General features: G+C 43.7%; 1 protein-coding gene across 1 annotated transcript in view; it reads right to left on the reverse strand.

Moving 5' to 3' along the window:
- The window catches only part of DNAH14 (dynein axonemal heavy chain 14), a gene marked incomplete at its 5' end in the record, with an annotated part of 313,251 nt that overhangs the window by 104,609 nt on the left and 186,400 nt on the right, over positions 1–22,242 (reverse strand). The window contains 4 exon segments of the mRNA XM_090036082.1: positions 3,357–3,527; positions 7,252–7,419; positions 18,124–18,264; positions 21,193–21,321. Coding sequence (XP_089892208.1) covers positions 3,357–3,527; positions 7,252–7,419; positions 18,124–18,264; positions 21,193–21,321 — 609 coding nt within the window.

A 22,242-nucleotide genomic window follows, 5' to 3' on the forward strand; every position in this document is an offset into this window, starting at 1 on the left:
ATTAAGATCAAGGCATGGCAGGTGAGTAAGCAGGCGGTTAGCCCAAGACAGGAAGGCAGAGCCACCAACAGTAAGGCTCCAGTGCGCTAGACCTGTTACATGGACCCATCAGGGTTGTAAGGATTACACTAATGTCTGACAGTTTGAATGAATCTTGTACTGGAAGGCACATCTTGATTAGACCCCTCAAAGCACTATCATGTGAGAGATTACAGGGATGTGTCATATGGAATCAGGGCCATGTGTTGCATTGTACACAATGAGGTTTCCATAAAGCTGAAAACCTTGTCCATATGACCATGTAGGTCTGCCTTATGGAGATTTTCCTGCTGCTGATCAATATGTCATTGAGAGGGGAAGATTATACTCAAGAACTACCCAGTAGCATCCATTCTGTAAAGTGGAAAGAGTTTAGCTGTAACTTGAGCATCCTCCCCTTGTCCTGACATGGTTGGTCTGGGAACAACAACCTCTTGGAGCTGTGAAATGAGAAGTGCAGGAGGTCAGGGAACAAGAACTGCCTCAGACATTTTGGGGCTATCATGATGAATCAGGTTGGTTGAATCTTGTTTGACTTTACAAAAAGTACTCTGGGGATCAGAAAAGCTGGTAGATTTGTGTAGAGAATCCATTCCAAACAGTATTAGGAAGATATCAGACAGATATCCTGAACTTAGGATGAACAGACATGGCACTTTTTTGACAGGTTAACTTTGGGATAGCCCCAGACTGCAAACACATCCTGCAGGATGGTACAGAGGGATGTATCTGATTTAAATGCCTTTTTGGTGTTCTGGAGTCCAAGAAGTTAAATCATGGAGAGAGATATCTGATGCCTGATGCACTGATTCCATAGCTTGATAACACATGTGTAGTTTCATTTAAGTAAATGGAGTTATAAATGTGCACAAAGTTAAGCTTGTGTGCAGTGCACATGAATGCACATATATTGCTTCCTGTATGAAAACATGGTGTCTCAGAGCAATACTCCTTGGTGCTACAGGAACATTTGGGGTGGGTGAGAGTGTAGCTCTAATTCCAGAACTAGCTTGTGTGAAGAGTTAGTGCTGGCATCTCTACAGCACATCTGAGATGAGTACCATGAAGCAGGCAGACTGTAGGGCTGTGAATGGGGTGGGAGAGAGGTTACCTTCAGGCCAGCAGGTGGTGCTGGGGGCTAGATGAGTGGTGAAGATGTGTGAGGGGCTAGGGCTGGGCTGTAGGACCTTAAGACAGTACACAAGGTTGAAGCAGGCTATGGTACTGTACAGAAGGGTGGGAGAAAGCAAGCGGTGGGGAAGCAACTTGAGTTAGGGACTGTGGCTTGCAGGGCCGTGCAGGTGAGCTGGAAGTGTGTGTGTAGGACTGCAGCCAGGGATGAAGAGAGGTGGGCTGGGGTAGGTAAAGAGGTAGCTTTGTGCATGAGTCAGGGACATAGATAAATGTAGAGGCTATACATGGTCCCACAGTGTACTTTTCTGTTGACTCCAAGCATGATCCTTCACAGCCCACTTATCTGTAGTCTCTAGTAGGTTTTGGAACATTTTGCACATGAGCCATGGTATCAAAAAGGTTGAATTACTGTATATACAATTATATATTTCTGCTAGCATACTCAAACACAGATAGTAAATCATGTAAAAATTGATCATTTATCAATTCTATTTAGTTCAAAATCTTAAGTCTATAAATGATAACCACTTATAACTGATAGCAAATCAATTAGATATTTTACAAACAGATGACTAGTTTAAGCTGTATTCATATTTTTGCCATTTTATTATTTTTTACAGTTCCTTTAAATCTACCCACAATTCCTTTATTCTACCCAATTCCTATAATCTACACACATTTTTATCTAATAGCATCTTATTTAAAGATGCATTGCTAAGACAATTAAGTTGTGAAATTGATTGTCCTTGATAATGGTTCCATGTAAGAGGGCTAATCATTCAGGTGCTTTCTATACATTTAATTTTCCAATTAATTTTTCTAAACACAGAAAACATTTAAAATAGTATGCAATTTTGTCAGATGAATAAATACTAGACATGAACATAGAGACAACATAACAAAAGAGTCTGTTAGATAATACATAATCATATAAATATATCACTGATTGGTTCTGCATTGTTAATTCTCTGATAATGGGTACTCTACTTCAAAATATACTTCTAGAACTGACTTCTTCTTTAATGCCTCAAAATTATCAGAGTCCTAGAAGCCAAGAGTCTACTTAAGCATAAAGTGTAGTGTAGTTGGTTTCAGGCTAGTGAAGCGATTTTCTTATTATGAATGTAGATTGGAATGGCTCTAATAGCTAGTTCCTTAATGATGTAATTTGCCATAGCTCTACTGAGGCCAATAGGGCTATGCCAATGTGCACCAGGTGAAGATCTTATCCTGGATATTAAAATACACATCGATAGTTCTGTATGCCACAATTGGCAACTTTTGTGCAATACGATTAAATTGAGTGCTTCGAAAAACTGAGAATCTAAAGATGCAGGCATTTCAACTTGAGTTACGATTTTGTAAGATTAAACAAGGCTAGGCTTCATCTGTATTTATGAGGGAGAACTCCCTGGAAAAATAAGTAAAGTAGAAAGCAATCTCCTAACAAACAATAATATTATATTGCATATTATTTTAAACATTACTAAGTTGCTATAAATTTCAAACATTTATTTCCTGCAGTAAGCTAAAGATATATAAACATGTCTTAATACAACACATCAATGGAAGGGCATACATTATTATTATTACTCATTCCTGGCTTCATGATTTCATTTTCAGCTCCTAAAATAAGATGTCAAATTTCTACATTTTTCCAGATACATCTTAGCTGAAATCTTTCTTGCTGATAAATGCAAAGAATTATTTTTCCGCTATCAACAGAAAGCATGACTTGAAATCAAATCCCAGTATGCTCGCATAGCATAGTGCCTATGCTCATCTCTAACTAAGTGCAATGTGTGTGTGTGTGTGTGTGTGTGTGTGTGTGTGTGTGTGTGTGTGTGTGTGTGTGTGTGGCGGGGGGGGGGTCCTTTTCATTTTCTCCCATCACAGATCCAACAGGTGAGCATCTAATATTTATGGATTCAATCTTACAAGCCTTCCTCTATAGAAGTCTTGAAATCAATAGGAATGCTTAAGTACAGGAGACAGTAGGAACAGATTCTAACTTTTTAAACTTTCAGGTCAAATTCTGCTCTTAGTGATACCAGTATTTAATATGGCGGAGCTGAGTGTCCTTCATTTATACTAATATGATTACTAGTCTTTTTAGAAAAATGGGCTTAAAACAAATCCACAAATTATTATTCCTCTTAAAAATTAAAAACAGACAAACTTACCTTAAAATAGTTGCATAATTCATTCGACAGGAAATTATGAAAAATCTCTCTTTCAGCAAGTTCAGTCAGACGATCATGGAATACTCGGGTTGTTTCATGCACAAAGAGAAGGGCTGTGGTTTCTTTTGAGACAATAATTGACCGATGGGCTTGCAACAATCCTTGTAGTACCTGTTTGCAATTTTATATACAGTGTCTGTTTAACTTATTTGCTAACAAACATGTTGGTACATTTCTTTTTAAATACTGTAACAAGCTTTATGAACAGTAATGTCATATGTTTTAATTAAAATCAAAGCATAAGCATATTTCTTATTTACAAAATACATTTACAAAAGCCAACAGCATTCCAGAATAATGGCCCCATTCCCTACATCTTCACTTAGGCTATCAGAGAGCTACATGGTTGCTAATTATTCCATAAGCCATCAAGGGAGGTGCAAGAAACCTCCTCTCACCTTGTGCTGCCCACACACAGGATGGGAACACTGCAGTCCCACAGCTACAACCAAATTTTCACTATAACACTTGCCAGGAAGGTGGTATGCCATGGAAAGAGAATACAAATTGCATGCCTTACATGGGTACTAACAGATGTGTGTAGTATGAACTGAACTAATGTAGCTGATGTTAACATAGAGTGTGATAGTAATGAAATATAACCATGTTAGTCTTGTCCTGTAAGTAACTTGAAAACTCCATTTTGTATTCTTTTGCTTGACATAAGTGAATGAACTCTGCATGCCCTTTTATGAATGAGGGAATGTGAAAGGGTGAATGGCAAGAGAATGGCATAGAGACAGGAAAAGAAGATTTAACTGTGTTTGAAAGCAGCAAGAGGCCAAGTGTGTAAGTTGCCAGTCAGCAAACTAAATAATAGATGGCTGAAGAATCCCTTTGAGGCCTAGGGCACAAAGGAGATAATGAGGAGGAGGAACGCACACATCCTGCCAGATGGGCAGCAAGGACACTTCAAAACTGAGATACAAACTTTTATGACCAAACTGACCTTGGGCTGAGATAAGAAGATGGATGAGAAACAACTGTGTCATGGAGTGGGTGCAGGGGCGGCCGTGATCCCGCTAGCGTCCCTTGCCGTGTCAATTAAAGGTGGCCCAGCACCCTCTTCTCGCCCGCCACGTCTTTGATCTTATAAAGTTCAGTAAGGGAGGCTGCCTACTTCCACCTTGACACCGCTGGTATTACCTCCGTACCAAGTGAGGTGCTTCAACACCCCCACCTAACCTCCCTTTTAGCACACCCCAAGCCTCGCAGCTATTCCCAGGCGTTATCAAGCCCTTACACTTCAGCGCCCTACCTACACTTCAGGCACCCCCGAGCTGGTTTCACCACCAGCGCCCCTGTCTGGGGCCTATGCCGCACTTCCCATGCCCATTGCCCCCTCTGGGGCCTATGCCGCGCTTCCCGCGGTCAGGGCTCAGGTGGCCGTAGCCGTGCCTGGCCCCCTGACCCTCCTTTGGGGTCTTACACCCTACCTTGGGCTTTAATCCTGATAATGCCCCGCTGGGCTGGGGTCAGGATACTCCACTAGCTCCAGGGCTCTTCGCTGCCCCTTTTTAGCTCCGGGGCTGGAGCAACACACCCCCAAACAAAGCTATCCTCAGCCTTGCCCCCCCTCTGGGGCCTATACCGCGCCTCTCGCGCTCCTTGCCCCCCCTCTGGGGCCTCGCTCGCACGTTTCCTGCGCTCAGGGCTCAGGTGGCCGCAGCTGTGCCTGGCCCCTTGACCCTTTCCTGGGTCACTTGCCCCACTGGACAAAATACCACCCTCACAGGCTAGGGTCCAAAACCCCACACACCGTGCCTCTCCGGTGCAAACAGCTGTGCCCCACTGGCACCGCTCGCTGTGCCACTACTGGGCACCCGGGGCCCCCAGATTTTTGGGGAGCTGCCATAAGACCTCCTCACACCCCTACAGCCTCACCCGGTCCTCCGGTGTAACGACAATGAAGCCATGAGCCAAGCGGCTGCAACATAAACAAGAAGCCTACCAGCTCATAACGCAATCATGAGGCCCCCAAGCTCATAAACCCAGCTCTGCTCTATGCTGGCCCTGTCTTACCTCCATCAGAGTTCCCTTTACCCCTGCATCATTGCAGCCAGTCAGAGTGGTCAGGCTGCAACCATTGACTCAGGCTCAGGCTCCGGCCTGGGCTGTTTATAAAGGCCCGGCCCTGCCTTCTTCTAGCCAGCTGACCAACATTAGTTGCCCTAGCAACCCTCACCTGTGCTGCCCTATTAATTGGCAGCTGTCCTCATTACTGATGCTAGTAGTGAGCACCCTAGTGCTCTGCTACAAACTGCAAAAACAGAAATTGAGTGTGGGAAAACCCCAAAATGCAAAACAAAGAATGCCAATCCCCATAAAAGAGGACTCTGGAAAATACTGGGTTGGGTGAGTCTCTCTCAACTGCTGCTCTCTTCAGAACACAGATATGTTTGTTCACCCCGTTCCAGCTGCTACCTCCATCTTCTCTCAATAGGCCTGGGTTGGTCACCCAGTGCCCCTATTGCGAAACTGCTGCTGGTAACTATAATATCTGAACGGAATGGTTGTTTTCTGTTTGTGTATGTCTGTGTGTAATGATGTGTATGATGACTTGTGTGCATCTGTATGAGTGGTGCGTCCGAACTTCTACATCTAATTCAAGTCATCAATAAATGCGGCATTTTACCTTTTCCCCCTTTATAAGGTCTTGCTCTTGATTTGAAAAATTGGGAATTCAAATTAATGTGTTTCTTGATCAATAGCAACTACAGCAAGTATGTCCCTCTGAGACAGTGTGGCTTTAGAGTACTTACTGAGGTAGCACAATTCACACCTGGCCCTAACACAATGCTACCAGAAAAAGCCACACTAGTGACCATAATATTTTAGACAGCCTTGCCCTTTAGCATAAGAAATGCACGTAACTGCTTGAAGTTCTAAGCTTTTTGGGGAACTGTACAGTTTTCAACTCACTGGATAATGTGATCTGACTTTCCAATATAGTACTAGAATTAGAGGCAACTTCAGTTTTGAGAACTTCTCTGCCCCCGTCTTACCTGGCAGCATAACGTCCTACAAATTCTAAAAGGAGCCTTGTTTATTACTCTAGAATGTAATAGAAAGCTTGATTACCCTAGAATGTCCTTTATATGGAATCTTATACTTGTTGCTATTATGTTCATTAAACTTTTTAATGTTGTTACATTTGTAAACTCTGTAAATGAATAATCTCACAGGCTAATCCAACCCTGGTGTAACTGAAGGCATAACCCCACTAAATAAACAATAAAAAATAGGTCATTCTCGATGGAAACTTGTCAAAAGTGTTTACTTCCTAGATATTTGTTTATAATGTCAGTATATCTTTTTTTACTGAATGAAATAAAGGTAAGATGCAGTTTACATACAAGTACACAATTATATATAAAGATAAAATGCAATGCATTTGACCACTGATCAAAAGGTCAAAGGTCTATTTGAGCCTTGATAACTCTTTAGGGTACCATGGTTTTGTCATGCCAGTCTTAGATGACAGAGCAAATACTTTTAAGATTGTAAAGTTTGAGAGTTATCTTTACCATAGTTTGTTTTCCCTTGGGTATTAATTAGCAATTACTAAAGGAGGCATACTAATCTAGGAATAAATAAACAAAGCAAATAAAGAATAGATAACATTGACATTTCTACACCTATTTTTATGTAGTACCTAAACCCCAAGTTCAAATTACTGCAGGGCTCCAGATGGGAAGGCTAGATTCAATTACATTCCAAAAAATGAGCTAGATTCGGGATACAACATTGCTTGCAGTGATCGTGCTAGATTATTCTGCACAAAAGTTCAAAATATTTTATGGCAATAACAAACATGTAATGTAGCATAGCATACCTTGAAGAGATCTCTTAGATTAAATGTGTAGTGACACTTAGCTGGAGTAGGAAGCATTCTGTGGCACATATTATAGTATATAGCTATGGAAGAGGATGTTAAAAGATCACTGCATTTCTGGACCTCATATAAGAATCTATTGTTATACAGGTATGTTCCCAGATGAACCTAAAAGAAAGAAATTAATCTAAATTTGTGTCTGGTCTTAAGAAAATTTTAACCATACTGCTGATTCTGAAATGGAGCAAACTACACATGATAGAAAACAGCTACTTGTAATTTTCACTATTATTTTATGAGTAAACCATAGAAATCATAGAAAAGTAGGGCTAGAAGGGACCTCCAGAGGATCATCTAGTCCAACACTCTGCCTGAAGCAGGATCATCCCTATCCAAAACATCCTATCCAAATCTGTAATCTAACTTTTTAGTAAAACTATCACCAGTCCTGAAACAACACAAGTTGTAACACTCTAACCTGCCACAGGTAAAGCAGGGGGACCATGGCAGCCAACGTCCTGCTTCTGTAAAGGGTTGTTAATATACATTCAAGAAATCCCAGATGGAGGGCTAGACCTCCCACTACAGAAGAAGACAAAAACCCCCACAGTCCCTACCAATCTGATCATGAAGTAAAATTTCTTCCTGACTCCAAATATGGTGAGCTCTCTGATCCTGAACTTAAAGGCCAACTTCTAGCTAGGAACCTCTTGCTTTAAGTCCCAGAAGGAGCAGTGGAACACCTTAGTCAAAATTTCCCACCTTGGCTGCAGCCAAATCCTAATGCTTCTGGGAGAGGCTAAAAAACAAACAGAAAAACCCAAAGTCTGATGCATGTACCTGGAAAGTTACAGGCTGTCACTGTTAATCTTCATTTGCCTGTTATTTTTAAATGTACAGCTGTGAATGCAGTTTATATTTTTAAAATTTTTAGCAAGTGAGAGAAACTGCTTATTATACTAGAACTTTTTACTCTATGAAGTATAGTATTTGTGCATTGTAGATCCACACTAGGATTTTGAATTTCTTTATATAAAGCTAAGTTTGATACCAGGGGTGCTCAACCATTGGCTGGCAGGCTAGATCTGGTCCATAGAATCATGACATCCAGCCCACAGAGGTCCTCACAGGCCCAAAAATCTAGCAGTGTGAAGGAAAGTGGGGGAAACAGTGGTCATGTTAATTAGCCCCACATGTGTGATAACACGGCCCTGTGCTAGATCATGCTGGTGAGGGTCCAGATTTGGGCATGCAGGACCCAATTCAAGCTTGCAGGGCCTGGCCAGCATGGGGCATGATTCAGACATGCAGGGCTGCATCTGGTTAGCATCAGGCCTGATCCAGGTATGTGGGGCTACATCCCAGAAGCATGGAACCCAATTTGGGCACATTGGGCTAAATCCAGGTAGCACAGAGCCCAATCTGAGCATACAGGGCTGGATCCAGCCAGCACGGGGCCCAATCTAGGTGCATGGATCTGGATTCAGCCAGCGTGGGACCCAATATGGGTGTATGGAGATGGATCCAGATGGCATGGGACCTAGATGAACTAGTCTACAGACTGACATTGTGCCACTCATCTGGCTGCTGGGCCAAAAGGTTGGGCACTACTGCTTTGGTACAAGGTCGTTTGAAAACAATTTAGTTATAGAGACGCAGCATGCCTACGGCAAACGACTTGTTTCTTTTCTTTTAATCTTAACCTTCATATGTTCCCATGGAGTAATTTCCAACCCCAGATGCATATTTTGTGCAGTATCTTAAAGTTAATTAATTCTAAAAATTCTTCTTTTTCAGACATTGTCACTAGCACCGCAGTGCACAATATCCCCAAAGAACAGCCAGCTTACATGAGTGGTTTGCTCTCTGTGGATGAAAAACTGCTCAAGGTAACATGTTACCCTAAGCGTGAATGTATTTTTTACATATGGGGTAACAACTTACACAAAGCCCATGTTAACACATTGGGGTAACTTGTTACTGCAATTTCTGTATAAATGACAGGCCTAGACCTGTTTGGCCACTTTGGATGGACGTATCTGAAAGGTCACAATCATTCATGTCCACTTAAGGTATCCATGGTAACTAATAGATGGGCATCCTCCACTTGTCTTTTGTAGAAGATGAGGTAATCGCTTTTGCTAACCACTCTGCTTGCAGGCTGCGAGGTCATCAAAACACCTTGCCCTTTGCCAAACCCCCCCCCCCCAAAAACCCCAAACCAAAACCCCTTTGTCACACCCAAATCTACCTCTGGTCTCTTTTCTCATGGCAAAACTCCACCTCACCTGCCCCTTTCATAACATACAAACTAGTTTGCCTTGCCTTTGTTGGAAGTGAAGACAGTGAGCAAAGGGACAGCAGAGAAGATATAGAACAACATCATACTGCAATACAGTGTACACTATGGAGTCCCCTTCAACAGTAAGGGCTTGACACCCTCCCATTCCTCTTTTACCTGCTCTCAATAAGTCCCTGCATGTGTGGTTTCCAAAAAGCATCCACCCACATTTCGAATGCCTGCAAAAGGTGGATGCTGGTCTCTGGCTTCTGTACCCAGGAGAAGAGGGTGCTACCTGCACTGCCATAGGGCAGGGCGGAATTGCTTCTGTGACAGCATAGGTGGACAGGCTTATAGATTCATAGACATTAGGGCTGGAAGGGACCTTGTAAAATCATTGGGTCCAGCCCCCTGCCCAAGGGGCAGGAAGTCAGCTAGGGTCATAGAATCATAGAAGTAGGGTCGGAAGGGACCTTGTAGATCTTCAAGTCCGACCCCCCCGCCTGGGCAGGAGAAAAAACTGGGCTCAAATGATCCCAGCTAGGTAGGAATCAAGCCTCTTTAAAGACCTCCAGGGTAGGAGCCAGCACCACTTCCCTTGGAAGTTGGTTCCAGATCCTAGCCACCCTAACTGTGAAGTAGTTCTTACGGATGTCTAATCTAAACCTACTGTCCAACAGTTTGTGGCCATTGTTCCTTGTTATGCCAGGGGGTGCTAGGGGAAACAAGGTCTCTCCCAAACCCTTCTGGTCCCCCCTAGTGAGTTTATAGACTGTCACCAGGTCCCCCCTCAACCTTCTCTTGTGAAGGCTGAACAGGTTCAGGTCCCGCAGTCTCTTGTTGTAGGGTCTGCCCTGTTGTCCCCAGATCATGCGGGTGACCCTCCTCTGGACCCTCTCAATATTGTCCACATCCTTCCTGAAGTGGGGTGCACAGAACTGGACACAGTACTCCAGCTGTGGCTTGATCAGTGTTGCACAGAGGGGGAGGATCACCTCCTTGTCCCTGCTAGAGATGCACCTGCGGACGCACGACAAGGTGCGGTTAGCCCTGCCAACTGTGACCTTGCATTGTTGGCTCATGTTCATCTTGGAGTCAATAATGACTCCAAGATCCCTTTCTGCTTCCCTGCTTTCAAGAAGGGCGTTTCCCATCTTATAAGTGTGCTGCTGGTTTCTACTGCCCAAGTGCAGCACCCTGCACTTGTCAGTATTGAAGCACTTCCTGTTTTTGCTAGCCCACCCCTGTAATCTATCCAAGTCTTGCTGCAGTCTTTCCCTCCCTACTAGTGTGCTCACCTCACTCCAAATTTTGGTATCATCAGCGAATTTAAACAGGGTGCTTTTTACCCTGTTGTCCAAATTGCTGATAAAGAGATTGAACAGCATGGGCTCAAGAACCAAGGCCCTGGGGGACTCCGCTGCCAACTTCTCCCCAGGTCAAATATGACCCATCCACCACCACCCTCTGAGTGCGACCCTTGAGCCAATCTGCAATCCATCTGACTGTGTAGGCATCAATGCCACAGTCACCCAATTTTTTAATTAGGATGGAGTGGGAGACAGTGTCAAAGGCCTTGCTGAAGTCCAGAAAGACCGCATCCACGGCAACACCTACATCCAAGGCTCTTGTGACCTGATCATAAAAGGCAATCAGGTTGGTCTGACATGACCTGGCCCTAATGAAACTGTGCTGGCTGCCCTTGAGCATCATCTCTGAGGTCGGCACATCGTGGATGTGCTCCATGATGATCTTCTCAAAGAGTTTCCCTAGGATTGAGGTAAGACTGATGGGCCTATAGTTCCCCAGGTCCTCCCTCCTCCCTTTTTTAAAGATGGGGACCACGTTGGCTATCTTCCAATCATCTGGCACCTGGCCCGAGTGCCACGAGCACTCATAAAGCCGTGCCAAGGGCCCTGCAATAACACCTGCTAGCACCCTCAACACCCTGAGGTGGAGAGCATCTGGACCCGCTGATTTGAACACGTCCAGCCCCTCCAGAAGCTCTCTAACCAGGTCCTCCCCAACCTGAGGTCTGGAGGCATTCCCCTTGAGTCCGTCTTGCATCACGGTGGGGAAGTCCTGCACAAGAAAACGGAGGTGAAGAATTGGTTAAAGGGGTCTGCTTTCTCTTCTGGCACAACCACCAGATTGCCCAGGGATCTTGCAGGGGCCCCACATTTCCCGGTGCTTTCTTCATCCTCCCTATATATTTGAAAAAGGACTTTTTATTATGTTTAATTTTGGACACAAGTCCTAGCTCTATGTCCGCCTTAGCTTTCTGACAGCCCCCCTACAGGCCTGAGCAGAGGAGGTATACTCCTCTTTGGAGACAGCACCCCCCTTCCACTGGGTATATGCCGCCTTTTTGGCAATCAGGCATTTCCGTACACCCTTGGTGAGCCGGGGGCTTTCAGCACTCCTGCTCCCCTTGGGCCCTGAGTATCATCACCTTAAGGAACAATCACTCATCTTGGGCACTGAGTTCCCCTGCCCTTGAGCACCCCAGCGCCTCGCCCACTAATCTCAACTCATTGGCCCTCTTGAAGTCTAGAGCTACCGCCTTGCTGCTGGCCCTTGACACCCTGCGCTGAATGGTGAATTCCAGCAAGCGATGATCGCTATCACCCAGGTGGTCAAGGACCCGGAGGCCCCTTTCCAGGTCGTCGCCTGTGGCGAGGACCAGGTTCAATAGGGCATTTCCTCTGGTGGGACTGTGCACCTCCTGAATTAAGTGGAGGTCCTGGGTCAAAAGATCCCAGCAAGATAAATGTCCAAATGCTTCTTGAAAGTGTTCAAAGTAGGTGCTTGCACCACCTCTGCAGTGAGTTTGTTTCAGGCCTTGGGGGCTTGGGCAGTAAAGAAGTTTTTCTTCATGTCCAGCCTAAAATGGTCTTGCAGGAGTTTGTGACTGCTGGACCTTGTCATCTCCTGGGGTGCTGTGGTGAACAGGTGTTCCCCCAGATCCTGATGCACTCCTCTTATGTACTTACAGGCTGCCACCAAGTCACCCCTGAGCCTGCACTTCTCCAGACTGAAGAGTTCCATAGCTTGCAGCCTCTCTTTGTAAGGCCTGTTCTCTTCTTGCACTCTGATCATGTGCATGGCTCTTCTCTGAACTCTTTTAAGCTTCTCCACATCCTTCCTAAATTGTGGAACCCAGAACTGGATGCAATACTCCAGCTGTGGCCTCACCAAGGCCGAGTACAGAGGAAGGATGACATCCTGGGTCTTGCTCAAGATGCATTGGTAGATGCAGGCCAGAGTTTTGTTTGCTTTGCCAGCTGCAGCATCACATTGGTAGCTCAAATTCATCTTGTGGTCAATCATGTCTCTTTTGGTCATGGTGCTAGCAAGCACTGCTAAGCCTATAAATGTGATGAAGATTTTTATTGCTGAGGTAGAGCACCTTGCATTTCTCCATATTGACTGCCATCAGGTTTTCATCCACCCACCCTGCAAGCCTATCAAGGTTAGACTTGATCACCAGCCTATCCTCAAGTGTGGAGACTCTTCCTCAAAGTTTGCTGTCGTCAGCGAACTTGGCCAGTCCACTTTTGACTCCACTGTCCAGTTCATTTATGAATACATTAAAGAGTACAGGTCTGAGAATGGAGCCTTGGGGTTCACCACTAGTCATCAAGTGCCATGTTGATTTGGTTCCATCAACTACCACTCTCTGGGTCCAACCTCAGAGACAGTTCCCCAACCATCAGACTGTGGAATAGTCAAGGCCAAAGTCGCCCAATTTTTCCATGAGGTCAACATGGGACACCAAGACAAAGGCTTTTTTAAAGTCCAAATATATGACATCAACCTCTTTCCTTTTGTCTTTGATTGTTATTTATATGCATTCAACAGTAATCATTTTTTTCTTTTTTTTTTCTACAGTCCAGGATGAGAAGGCAGCACGTATTCAGTGCTGAAGCCTTGCACAGGTAATTGGGGATGACAGCGACATATCCACTGATGAAATCTTATTCCAAGGCAGTGAGGATGCTGACTTTGTTCCAGATGTAGGAGACTGGCCATGTGTCTATAGGCCATGTGTCTATAGAAGCTTCATCCAGCTCAGATGAGGAGGACTTGGTGCCACAAGCAGAAGTGATGCCAACACTTCCAGCAGGAAAGGGAAGAGGACCAGCCCGGGGCTGCCATGGAGAGCTACAGCAGGACCAAGGAGAGCTACAGCAGGACTTGGAGCAGAACCACTGACATCACCCTTTATCGTTACTGGAATTGAAACAGTCACCTGTTGTGGAGATCTTCCTCAAATTATCAATGTAAGTACAGATCTGAAATATTTTTCTTCTGAAAAGAGATGCCAATGCTGCAAATTATGTGCAGGAGGACCACCAAAAGACAGAACCCTAAACTAGTAGCAGGATTTTCCTATCAGGAATCTAAAATATTTCCTGTGGGTTGAAACAGCATGGGATACTTTTTATAATTTCCAGGATACAGCAGTTGAACGTAATAGCCCGAACTACTGGTACTTAAAAAAAAAAAGAGGTTGTTTTTAAAAGGGGAGAATAGTTGGAATAAAGAGAGATCTTGGGGAGGTTTTATCAGCATCTCAGTCCTGGCATTAAACTTACTTCCTGGTAGATGTCCTGACTGTGGTACAGCAGAAAAGGAGACAGAGATTCCATCATAGAATCACCCTTGAATCCTTTTGAAAGTGGATAGTATGATCTGGCATACACTTACTAGCCATGGGTTTTCTGTGATTAAATTTTTGGGATTTATTCAGCATCTCATGTATGCCCGAGTAATTTATGGGAAATTTGCAGCATTCCAGCCTGTAGCTGCCCCATGGTCCCCACTTGTTTCCAGACCAGGCTGACCGTGGACTGGTAAAAGTGGGAGAGCAGCAGTTATTCTACTCCTCCTGGTCCCTGGGAAGAGCTCAGAAGCCTCTGCTCCCCTTATGTTCTCCAGATGGGGGTTACTGTAGTCCGGGGAAGGTACAGAGAGTGCCTTTTCCTGACACTCCTCCCAGTCCCCAAGAGAAGTGAAACAGCAGCTCCTCCCCCTGACTTACCTGCACTGGTTTAGCCCAGTCTGGGGAACATAAACGGAAGTTTTCCCTGCTGCTGCTCCAACCCATTTTCTTCAGACCTGGATAATCCCAGATTACCCAATGTCAATCATACTGAATGGAGAAAAAACTGTAAAGTAGTTTGCAAGTGAGGTAGGAGAGAGAAAGATGAGAACTTGTTTTAAAAAAGTGTTGTTTTTAAAATGCAGATTATTTATGTAAACTAAGCCTTTTCTTCAGCACACCAAAGGCTATTTCAATCAAAATATTGCAACTGGAAATTATTGTAAGAATGGCCAATGGTAATCTTCAAGGAACTTTTTCTCTAACTTGATTTTAAGGTGAATTAATATTATAACATCTTAAGTGTTTTCATAAGTAGTGAAATATAATATATTTGGGGACATACTGAATGTCTGCCTCAACTTGAGGCTCTGAAATAGAGGTGGATTTCTTAATACAAATTTCTTAATAAAATCAGAACCATAAGGCTGGAAGGGGCCCTGAAGGATCATCAGGTCCAGCCTCCTGCATAAGCAGGAAAGACATCAGGTGACTGACCAGCCTTCTCTGTAAGGAGCAATCAGGTACCCTCTCAGCCTTCTTTTCTTTAGGCTGAAGAGTCCGAGATCCCTCAGCCTCTCCTCATATGGCTTGCCATGCAAGTCCCTGATCATGCAGGTGGCCCTTCTCTGGACCCTCTCAAGCTTTAGCACATCCTAGTTGAAGTGCAGCACCCAGAACTGGGTGCAATACTCCAGCTGTGGCCACACCAATGTTGACTAAAGTGGGAGAATCACTTCTTTGGATTAACTGGAGATGAACTGATTGATAAATGCCACGGTTTTATTGGCCCTAGTGGCTACTGCATCACATTGTCGGCTCATATTCATGTTGGGGTCTATTGTTACCCCCAGATCCCTTTCCTTTGTAGTGCTGGTCAAGTTAGTGATGTCCAGCCTGTAGGTGTGCTGGGGGTTCTTCCTTTCCAGATACAGCACTTTGCATTTCCCTATGGTGAACCTCATCTGGTTTCATTCTGCCCAACATGCCAGCCTATCTAGGTCTGCTTGTATCTGCAGCCTATCTGCGGGTGTGTGTCCACACAACCCCATATCTTGGTGTCATCTGTGAACTTGGCCAATGCACCTTCCATCCCCTCATCCAGGTCACTGATGAAGATATTGAACAGCATTGGGCAGAGTACCAACCTTTGGGGTACACTGTCACCCACATCTTGCCAGGATGACATTTATTTGGACTCTTTGTGTCCTACCCCACAAACAGTTTCACAGCCACTTGATGGTCCCACAGTTGAGCCCAATATCTTCCAGTTTTCTGATCAGTACCTTGTGGGATACCAGGTCAAAGGCTATCTGGAAGTCGAGGTATATGATGTCACCTGGATGAGAGAAAAGCGGTTGACAAGTCACCTGATCATAGAAAGAAATGAGGTTGGTCAGACAAGACCTGCCCACGATGAAGCCATGCTGGCTGTCATTCAGTATCGTGCCTTCTGCATATTTGTCACATATAGCCTCTTGGATGAATGTTTCTAGGATTTTCCCTGGAATAGAAGTTAAGCTAATTGGCCCGCAGTTTCCTGGGTCTTCATGATTCCCTTTCTTGAAGATAGGCACAACATTGGTCCTCTTCCAGTCCTCTGGGATTTTTCCAGAGGCTCATGATTTTTGAAAGACCTTTTCCAGGGGCTCTGCGATTACTTCGGCCAACAGCTAAAGAAGGACTTCTTGTTTTCCTTGATTCTTGTAGCTAATTTTAGTTTGGTTTCTACCTTAGTTTGCCTAATTTGTTTTCTACAAGTGCGAGCTATTCTCAAGTAGTCTTCATTAGAGGTTGTCCCAAGCTTCCATTGTTTGTATGCCTCTTTCTTTTTCTGTAGGAGGGCTGGAACTTCCCTGCTTAGCCAAGAGGGTTTTTTGACCCTTCTGCTACTTTTTCTCTATAAGGGAATGGATTTTCTCTGAGCCTTAAGTATTGTATCCTTAAGGAATGACCATTCTTCTCATGCTCCCTTTACTTGTGGTCCTCGGTCTCTCAGGGCATTCTCTACTAGTGACCTGAGCTTATTAAAATCTGTGTTTTTGAAGTCTAAGACTTTGAGCTTGGTATCTGTTTTGTCAGCCTTGCAACAAACTGTGAATGTAACAATTTCATGGTCATTCCTGCCTAGGCTGCCTTCTATGTTTAAGTCAGTCACAAGGTCATCTCCTTTGGCCAGGACCAGGTCAAGAACTGCATTGCCTCTAGTTGGCCTGTGCACCTTCCGAGTCAAAAAAAACTCTTCGGTGCTGGTCAGGAAGGATCATGATCGATCCGAGCTGGCCAAGCACTCCTCCCAGGAGATGTCTGGATAGTTGAAGCCACTCTTGACAACCATGTCCCTTGCACGCACAGCCTCCATTAGTTTATGGGTGGATGCTAGATCATGTTCCTCCTCCCTTGGTTAGGCAGCCTGTAGTATACAACACCTACAGTCAGGTTTCTCTCGCCGCGCCTCCCCCAGAGCTTGCCCGAGAGGGTTTCAAGCTGTTCTTCTTTGGGGCCAACATTGGCCTATAGGGAGGTGTACTGCTTCTTCACACAGAGGGCAACACCCCCACCTCTCTTCCCTACCTGATCCTTTCTGTGAAGGATGTAGCTCTTTATGGGTAAGCTCCAGTCATGAGAGGAGTCCCACCACTTCTCCGTGATTCCTGCTAGATCATAGTGTCTAGTGGAAAGCAGAAGGACTGGTTCCCATGCTTCTACCGTTGGTGTACAGGCACCTCAGTCCTTCCACTGAGGTCACGGGCCGCCTGTTGCATTGAAGGGGAGCTGTTTTCTCAGCTTCCATAAGAGTGGCTTGGCTTCATTGTCGATGGAGCTTTCCTGTATATTATTCCCTGGGTAGGCTCCAGTTAGCATTTCCCCATCCCCCAACGATCTTAGTTTAAAGCCCTATCTAAGAGATTGGCCATCCTGGCAGAGAAAAAGCAAGCCTGGGAATAAAAATTCAGGAGTTGGCTGGATACTACGAGCTGAGGACTGAACACAGATACTGACTTCATGGCTCATTACAATCTGATTGCTCTCTCCATTCCACAAGTGTTAAATGCACTCTCCCCTTTTTAATGGTCTTGATTTTCCATGAATCAAGTCATTGTTTCTTTTGCAGTTTTCTTGTCTGTTACCTATTCCTGTGAATGCATCTTCTCCAATATCATGCCCCTGCAGACTATTTTAGCTGTAGCTGTGCCTGCTTTTTTCCTTAGACCCGAGGAACAACGCATTGCATTCAAAAGCTTGCCTATATCTAAGTCTATCCCAACCATGCAGTTGTTCCAATAAAAGCTATCACCCACAAAAATCCATTTCTCTTATGGATTGCTTAAGACATTTAAAGTAACCTCTTTCCTTGTATTTTACATTTTTAATGCCTTATGACATTAAAAATTATTTGAGATATTTTGCTTGAAATCTTATTAGCTATTCATTCTTCATACTTTCATTCACTGATATAATTTCATCAAAATATTATATCCGCTACCTGGAAAATACGTTGTAAGGACTGTAAGCAAGGTTGAGGCACAGCTAATATGGAGAAGTGTGACAAAAGACGTGGGCTAATCTCACTTCTTCCACCACTTGTAGGAGCGCAGTTTGCTACCAAGGAGACATCCTGGACATTCTGTGAGAATTAGAAAAGGACAAAATTCAATGATAGCAAGTGCATTAGCATTTCAAAACTCCAGAAGTAATAAAAAATGTTCCCACTTGAATGTCTGTATTTTGTTTCAGCTGAAAGTATTGGGACTTATTTTCTTCAATGGTAAGAGGATCAGACCCCTAGGAAATAATTTGTAATCATGTGGTAGGTTCTGTATAACACTGGCAAACTCTACAGTTTCATCGTAGTATACTAAAAATGTTAGTGATTTCATGGTAAAAATCCTAAATGTATTTAAAAAACAGGCCACATTCTAATTATTTGAAAAATGACAAAAAAGAAAATGACCTGCAATCATTATTTAAAAAAGAAACACCTCTCCCCGCAAGCAAAAGTAAATCCCACAAACAAACAAAAATTGAGGTATCCTTTTTAACAATTAACCAATGACAGGAAATTAGACTGCAGTCATGGGTAGTTGAATTGTTTTAGAATGCATAAATTTCTGATTAGTCTGCTGAAATGTTTCTAGTTTTTACATAAGGTTTCCCTTTGATGATAGGTGAAAATATACAGTTATCTTTTGGACTAAGAAATTGCACTTTACCTATTTCTGAATTAACAGAAACAAGTGAAATGAGAGAGAGAGAGAGAGAGAGAATGCAAAAAAGAAGGGGGGAAAGTTCAATGAAAAAACAGGTTAAAAAATATAGATGTATAGGAAGAAAAAGAACAGTTTCTGTTAGCTTTGCAAAATTCTCATATAATGTATAAAGTTATGTCTATATATATTCCCTGCTCACCTCCTATTCTTAACCTGTCTTTCCTTCTAAATATTTATTTCTGGAATAAAAGCTGCTGTTATGTGCACCCTGCTTCAGAGAGTAAGTAGAACTGGGGGATCAGAAAGAGAAAGGGACGGAAGGTAGAGAACTTACTCGGTGTGTGTCATGTGCAGAGAAGTAGGGCTGTGTGAAGCTTCGGGTGTTGATTTGACTCAGAGGAGATTGGCCTGATTTGGCAGTTGAAACTCTGAATCCAGATCAAATCAGGAGACTAATAAAAAGGTCCAAAAAGATTTGAAGCTCTCTGAATTGATTCAGAAAAGCTTCAGAGAGCTGCAGAGATTCGGGCAGTCCCTGCTCACTGTCACAGGAAGCTGGACCTACACTCTGTGCCGGTAAGTAGGGGGCAGCAGGGGGGGGCTGAAGGAAAGGGAGGGGACCATGGGGGGGACCCCCACCAGGCCCCATCCCCTGCCTGCCCTCCCAGCCCCCCTGTGTGCCCCCAACTTTTGTCTGCTCTCCCAGCCCAACCATGGCTGCCCCACCCAGCACCAAATTATTGAATCGAATCACTGTCCCCCGAATTGGCTGAACTGCACAGGCCTACAGAGAACCCTGAGTGCAGAGGTGTAACTAGCAATTTCTATGTTCTGGGCAGAGATTAGAAAAGGTGTTGCACTAAGCACTGTAGAGTGGAGGCAGGCAGAGCTTGTACTTCACTCACCCACCCCTAGTTATGCTACTGTAAGAGGAGCAATTAGTGGTAGGGGTAGAAGAAAACATAAGAAAAAAAACAGCCTGAAGCAGGAGAAGATAAGATTCTTTGGTTGTTGTCTTATATCAAGACAGCAACAACAGGGAGATATAGGGATTGTGGGATTATGGTGGTGGTAAAGGTCTGTGAACGGCCAAAACTCCAAATCTAGGAAGAGGAAAGTTTGGTCAGACAAGAGCTGTTATCAGGGACAGGTAGCTGTTCTCTCAATGCTTTTTGTTCTCATACTCAAGCTATTATTTGTCAAAAAAGGAGCTATGCATCTCATCCGTGTGCATGTGTGCATGAATGGTCTCAATATCAGGGAAGAATTCAAACACATAGCTATATTTAAACACATACTTAAATCCTATTGAATTAATCAAAATCAAAATTAGGCAGTGGGGGTGTGCCAAGTGGGCCCTATTTGATTCAGATTTGGCCCGAATCAGGGACAGTGATTCAATTTGTTGATTCGGATCACTGTCTCCAATTCAATTTGGCTGAATCTGAAGATTCGATGCCGATTTGGAGAATCAGGGATTCAGACACAGACACAGCTTTAATTTTTTTTCTCCATACCTCAAGGTACCAGCATGGTTTGTGAATGCTGCAGTGGTGGGGTGGACGGAGCATCCCACAGGAGTTTGGGGGGGGGTGCCTCCATGTGCTGGATTTGGACCTGAAGTACTTCTGGTTTACTTCCGGGTCTGCCAGGAAGCAGGCAAGGCCCCCCCAGCTCAGCGATCAGCATTGGGGGGGCCCCAGGTGCCCCCCCCAGACCCAGGAGGCACCAGTTATTGAGCCGGGGCGTGGAGGGGGGGGCCCCTGCACACTCCCTGGCAGACCCAGAAGTGGACCAGAAGTGCTTCTGATCCACTTCCGGGTCTGCTGCCAAGCACGCTGGGGAGTCCCCTGCGTTTTTGTGGGACACTCCCTGTGCCCCAGCATCGCAGTATTCACGACCCACCTGCTACCTAGAGGTATGTAGAAAAAACATTTAAAGCTGTGTCTATATCTGAATCTCTGAATCTTTCTGAATCTCTCTGAATTGATTTGGAGGATTCCAATTTGATTCGGAGAGATTAAAGGGTCCTCTGATGCGATTTGGAAATCCAGCTACTGAATTGGGCCGAATCTCTGCTGAATTGAATCAGGGACCAAAGCTTCGCACAGCCCTATTAGGCATGTGCTCAAATACTTTTCAACATGGGTCAATGTATATAAATAAACAATGATCTTTATTTTCCTTGAAGAAACTGCTTAGGTTTCTGCACCTAAAAACTTCATCCTTTCAGTGAACAAACAGGAAATTAAGGGTCATATACTTTTCTGCTCTTATGCCACAGATTTAACTTCTGAAAAAAACTAGCTATCAAAACTGATAAAAGTATGAAATCCACACCATACCTTCCATGCAAGTTGTTTACTGTTATAAAATCCTCCTAAATCTAAAAATTGCCTAAGTGATTCAAGTGGAGGCTGGGCACCGTACTCCTCTGGCATCGGCATGTTCAGGTCATCAATGAACACTAGCACCTTCGAAGAAATACAACAACACTGAAAACCATATCTAAACTATGTTGAACTTTGTTTTCTTGTATTGTAATACTGAGCATTAACATAAAATGATGGGAAGTCATGCAAATAGCTATGAATCCACTACATTCTTGTCTTTCTAAAACATATAACTTGTGTATCTACTGAAGTATTTTTTCATAGCATATATCATTATCTGAAGAACCCAGGTTTGATGAGACTCTACAAATAGTTGTAAGCAATAGCCAAGATGCCTGATCTCATTCAAATAGAGATAGGGACAATGTTCGCATTTTAACCTAGATCAGCTTCTCCTACAATATAATCTTTAGAAAGTGGTTCTGAGGAAAGAAGCCCCTCAGTCTTCTTGCATGCATGGGTGAGGTTGGTAGTTTACATTAGATTTCCAAAGCAAAAGATGACAAGGGAAGGAGCACTACCATGGAATAACTTGAGACAAATTAATATTATGTATGTATGCATTTAGTTAGTTCTTATTTGGATGTAATGTATTATATATTTGTGAATGATGTTCAAGGAGAAAGCAATGGTACTGGACAGCAACATCTCATTGTTGGAGACTCATCAGAATATCTAGCTAATTGAGTAGCCTGGCTACTTGAAATGTCTTGGAAGTTCTGTCGTTATTTTTGTAGGTACGATTCTTTTAAATTAATTAAATCAAAAACAAGGTTATTAATATATTATTTATGAAAAATGCTGTCACCCAATTCCTACCCAGAATTATGAACTACTGCATTAATAATTGAAAGCAAGCACAATAGTAGATAAAAGATATTAATCCAAGAGTTCTAAAGTACACACCAGTAGTTAGACAAAAACACCTCTGAAATGGGTTATGCAGTTCTGTTATCCTTGTAATTTCTTTTAGCACTGCCAATTGTACTAGAAGAGATCAGT

This window comes from Crocodylus siamensis, chromosome 1, assembly GCF_052110815.1.
Source record: "Crocodylus siamensis isolate JL-2025a chromosome 1, ASM5211081v1, whole genome shotgun sequence".
Lineage (NCBI taxonomy): Eukaryota > Metazoa > Chordata > Crocodylia > Crocodylidae > Crocodylus > Crocodylus siamensis.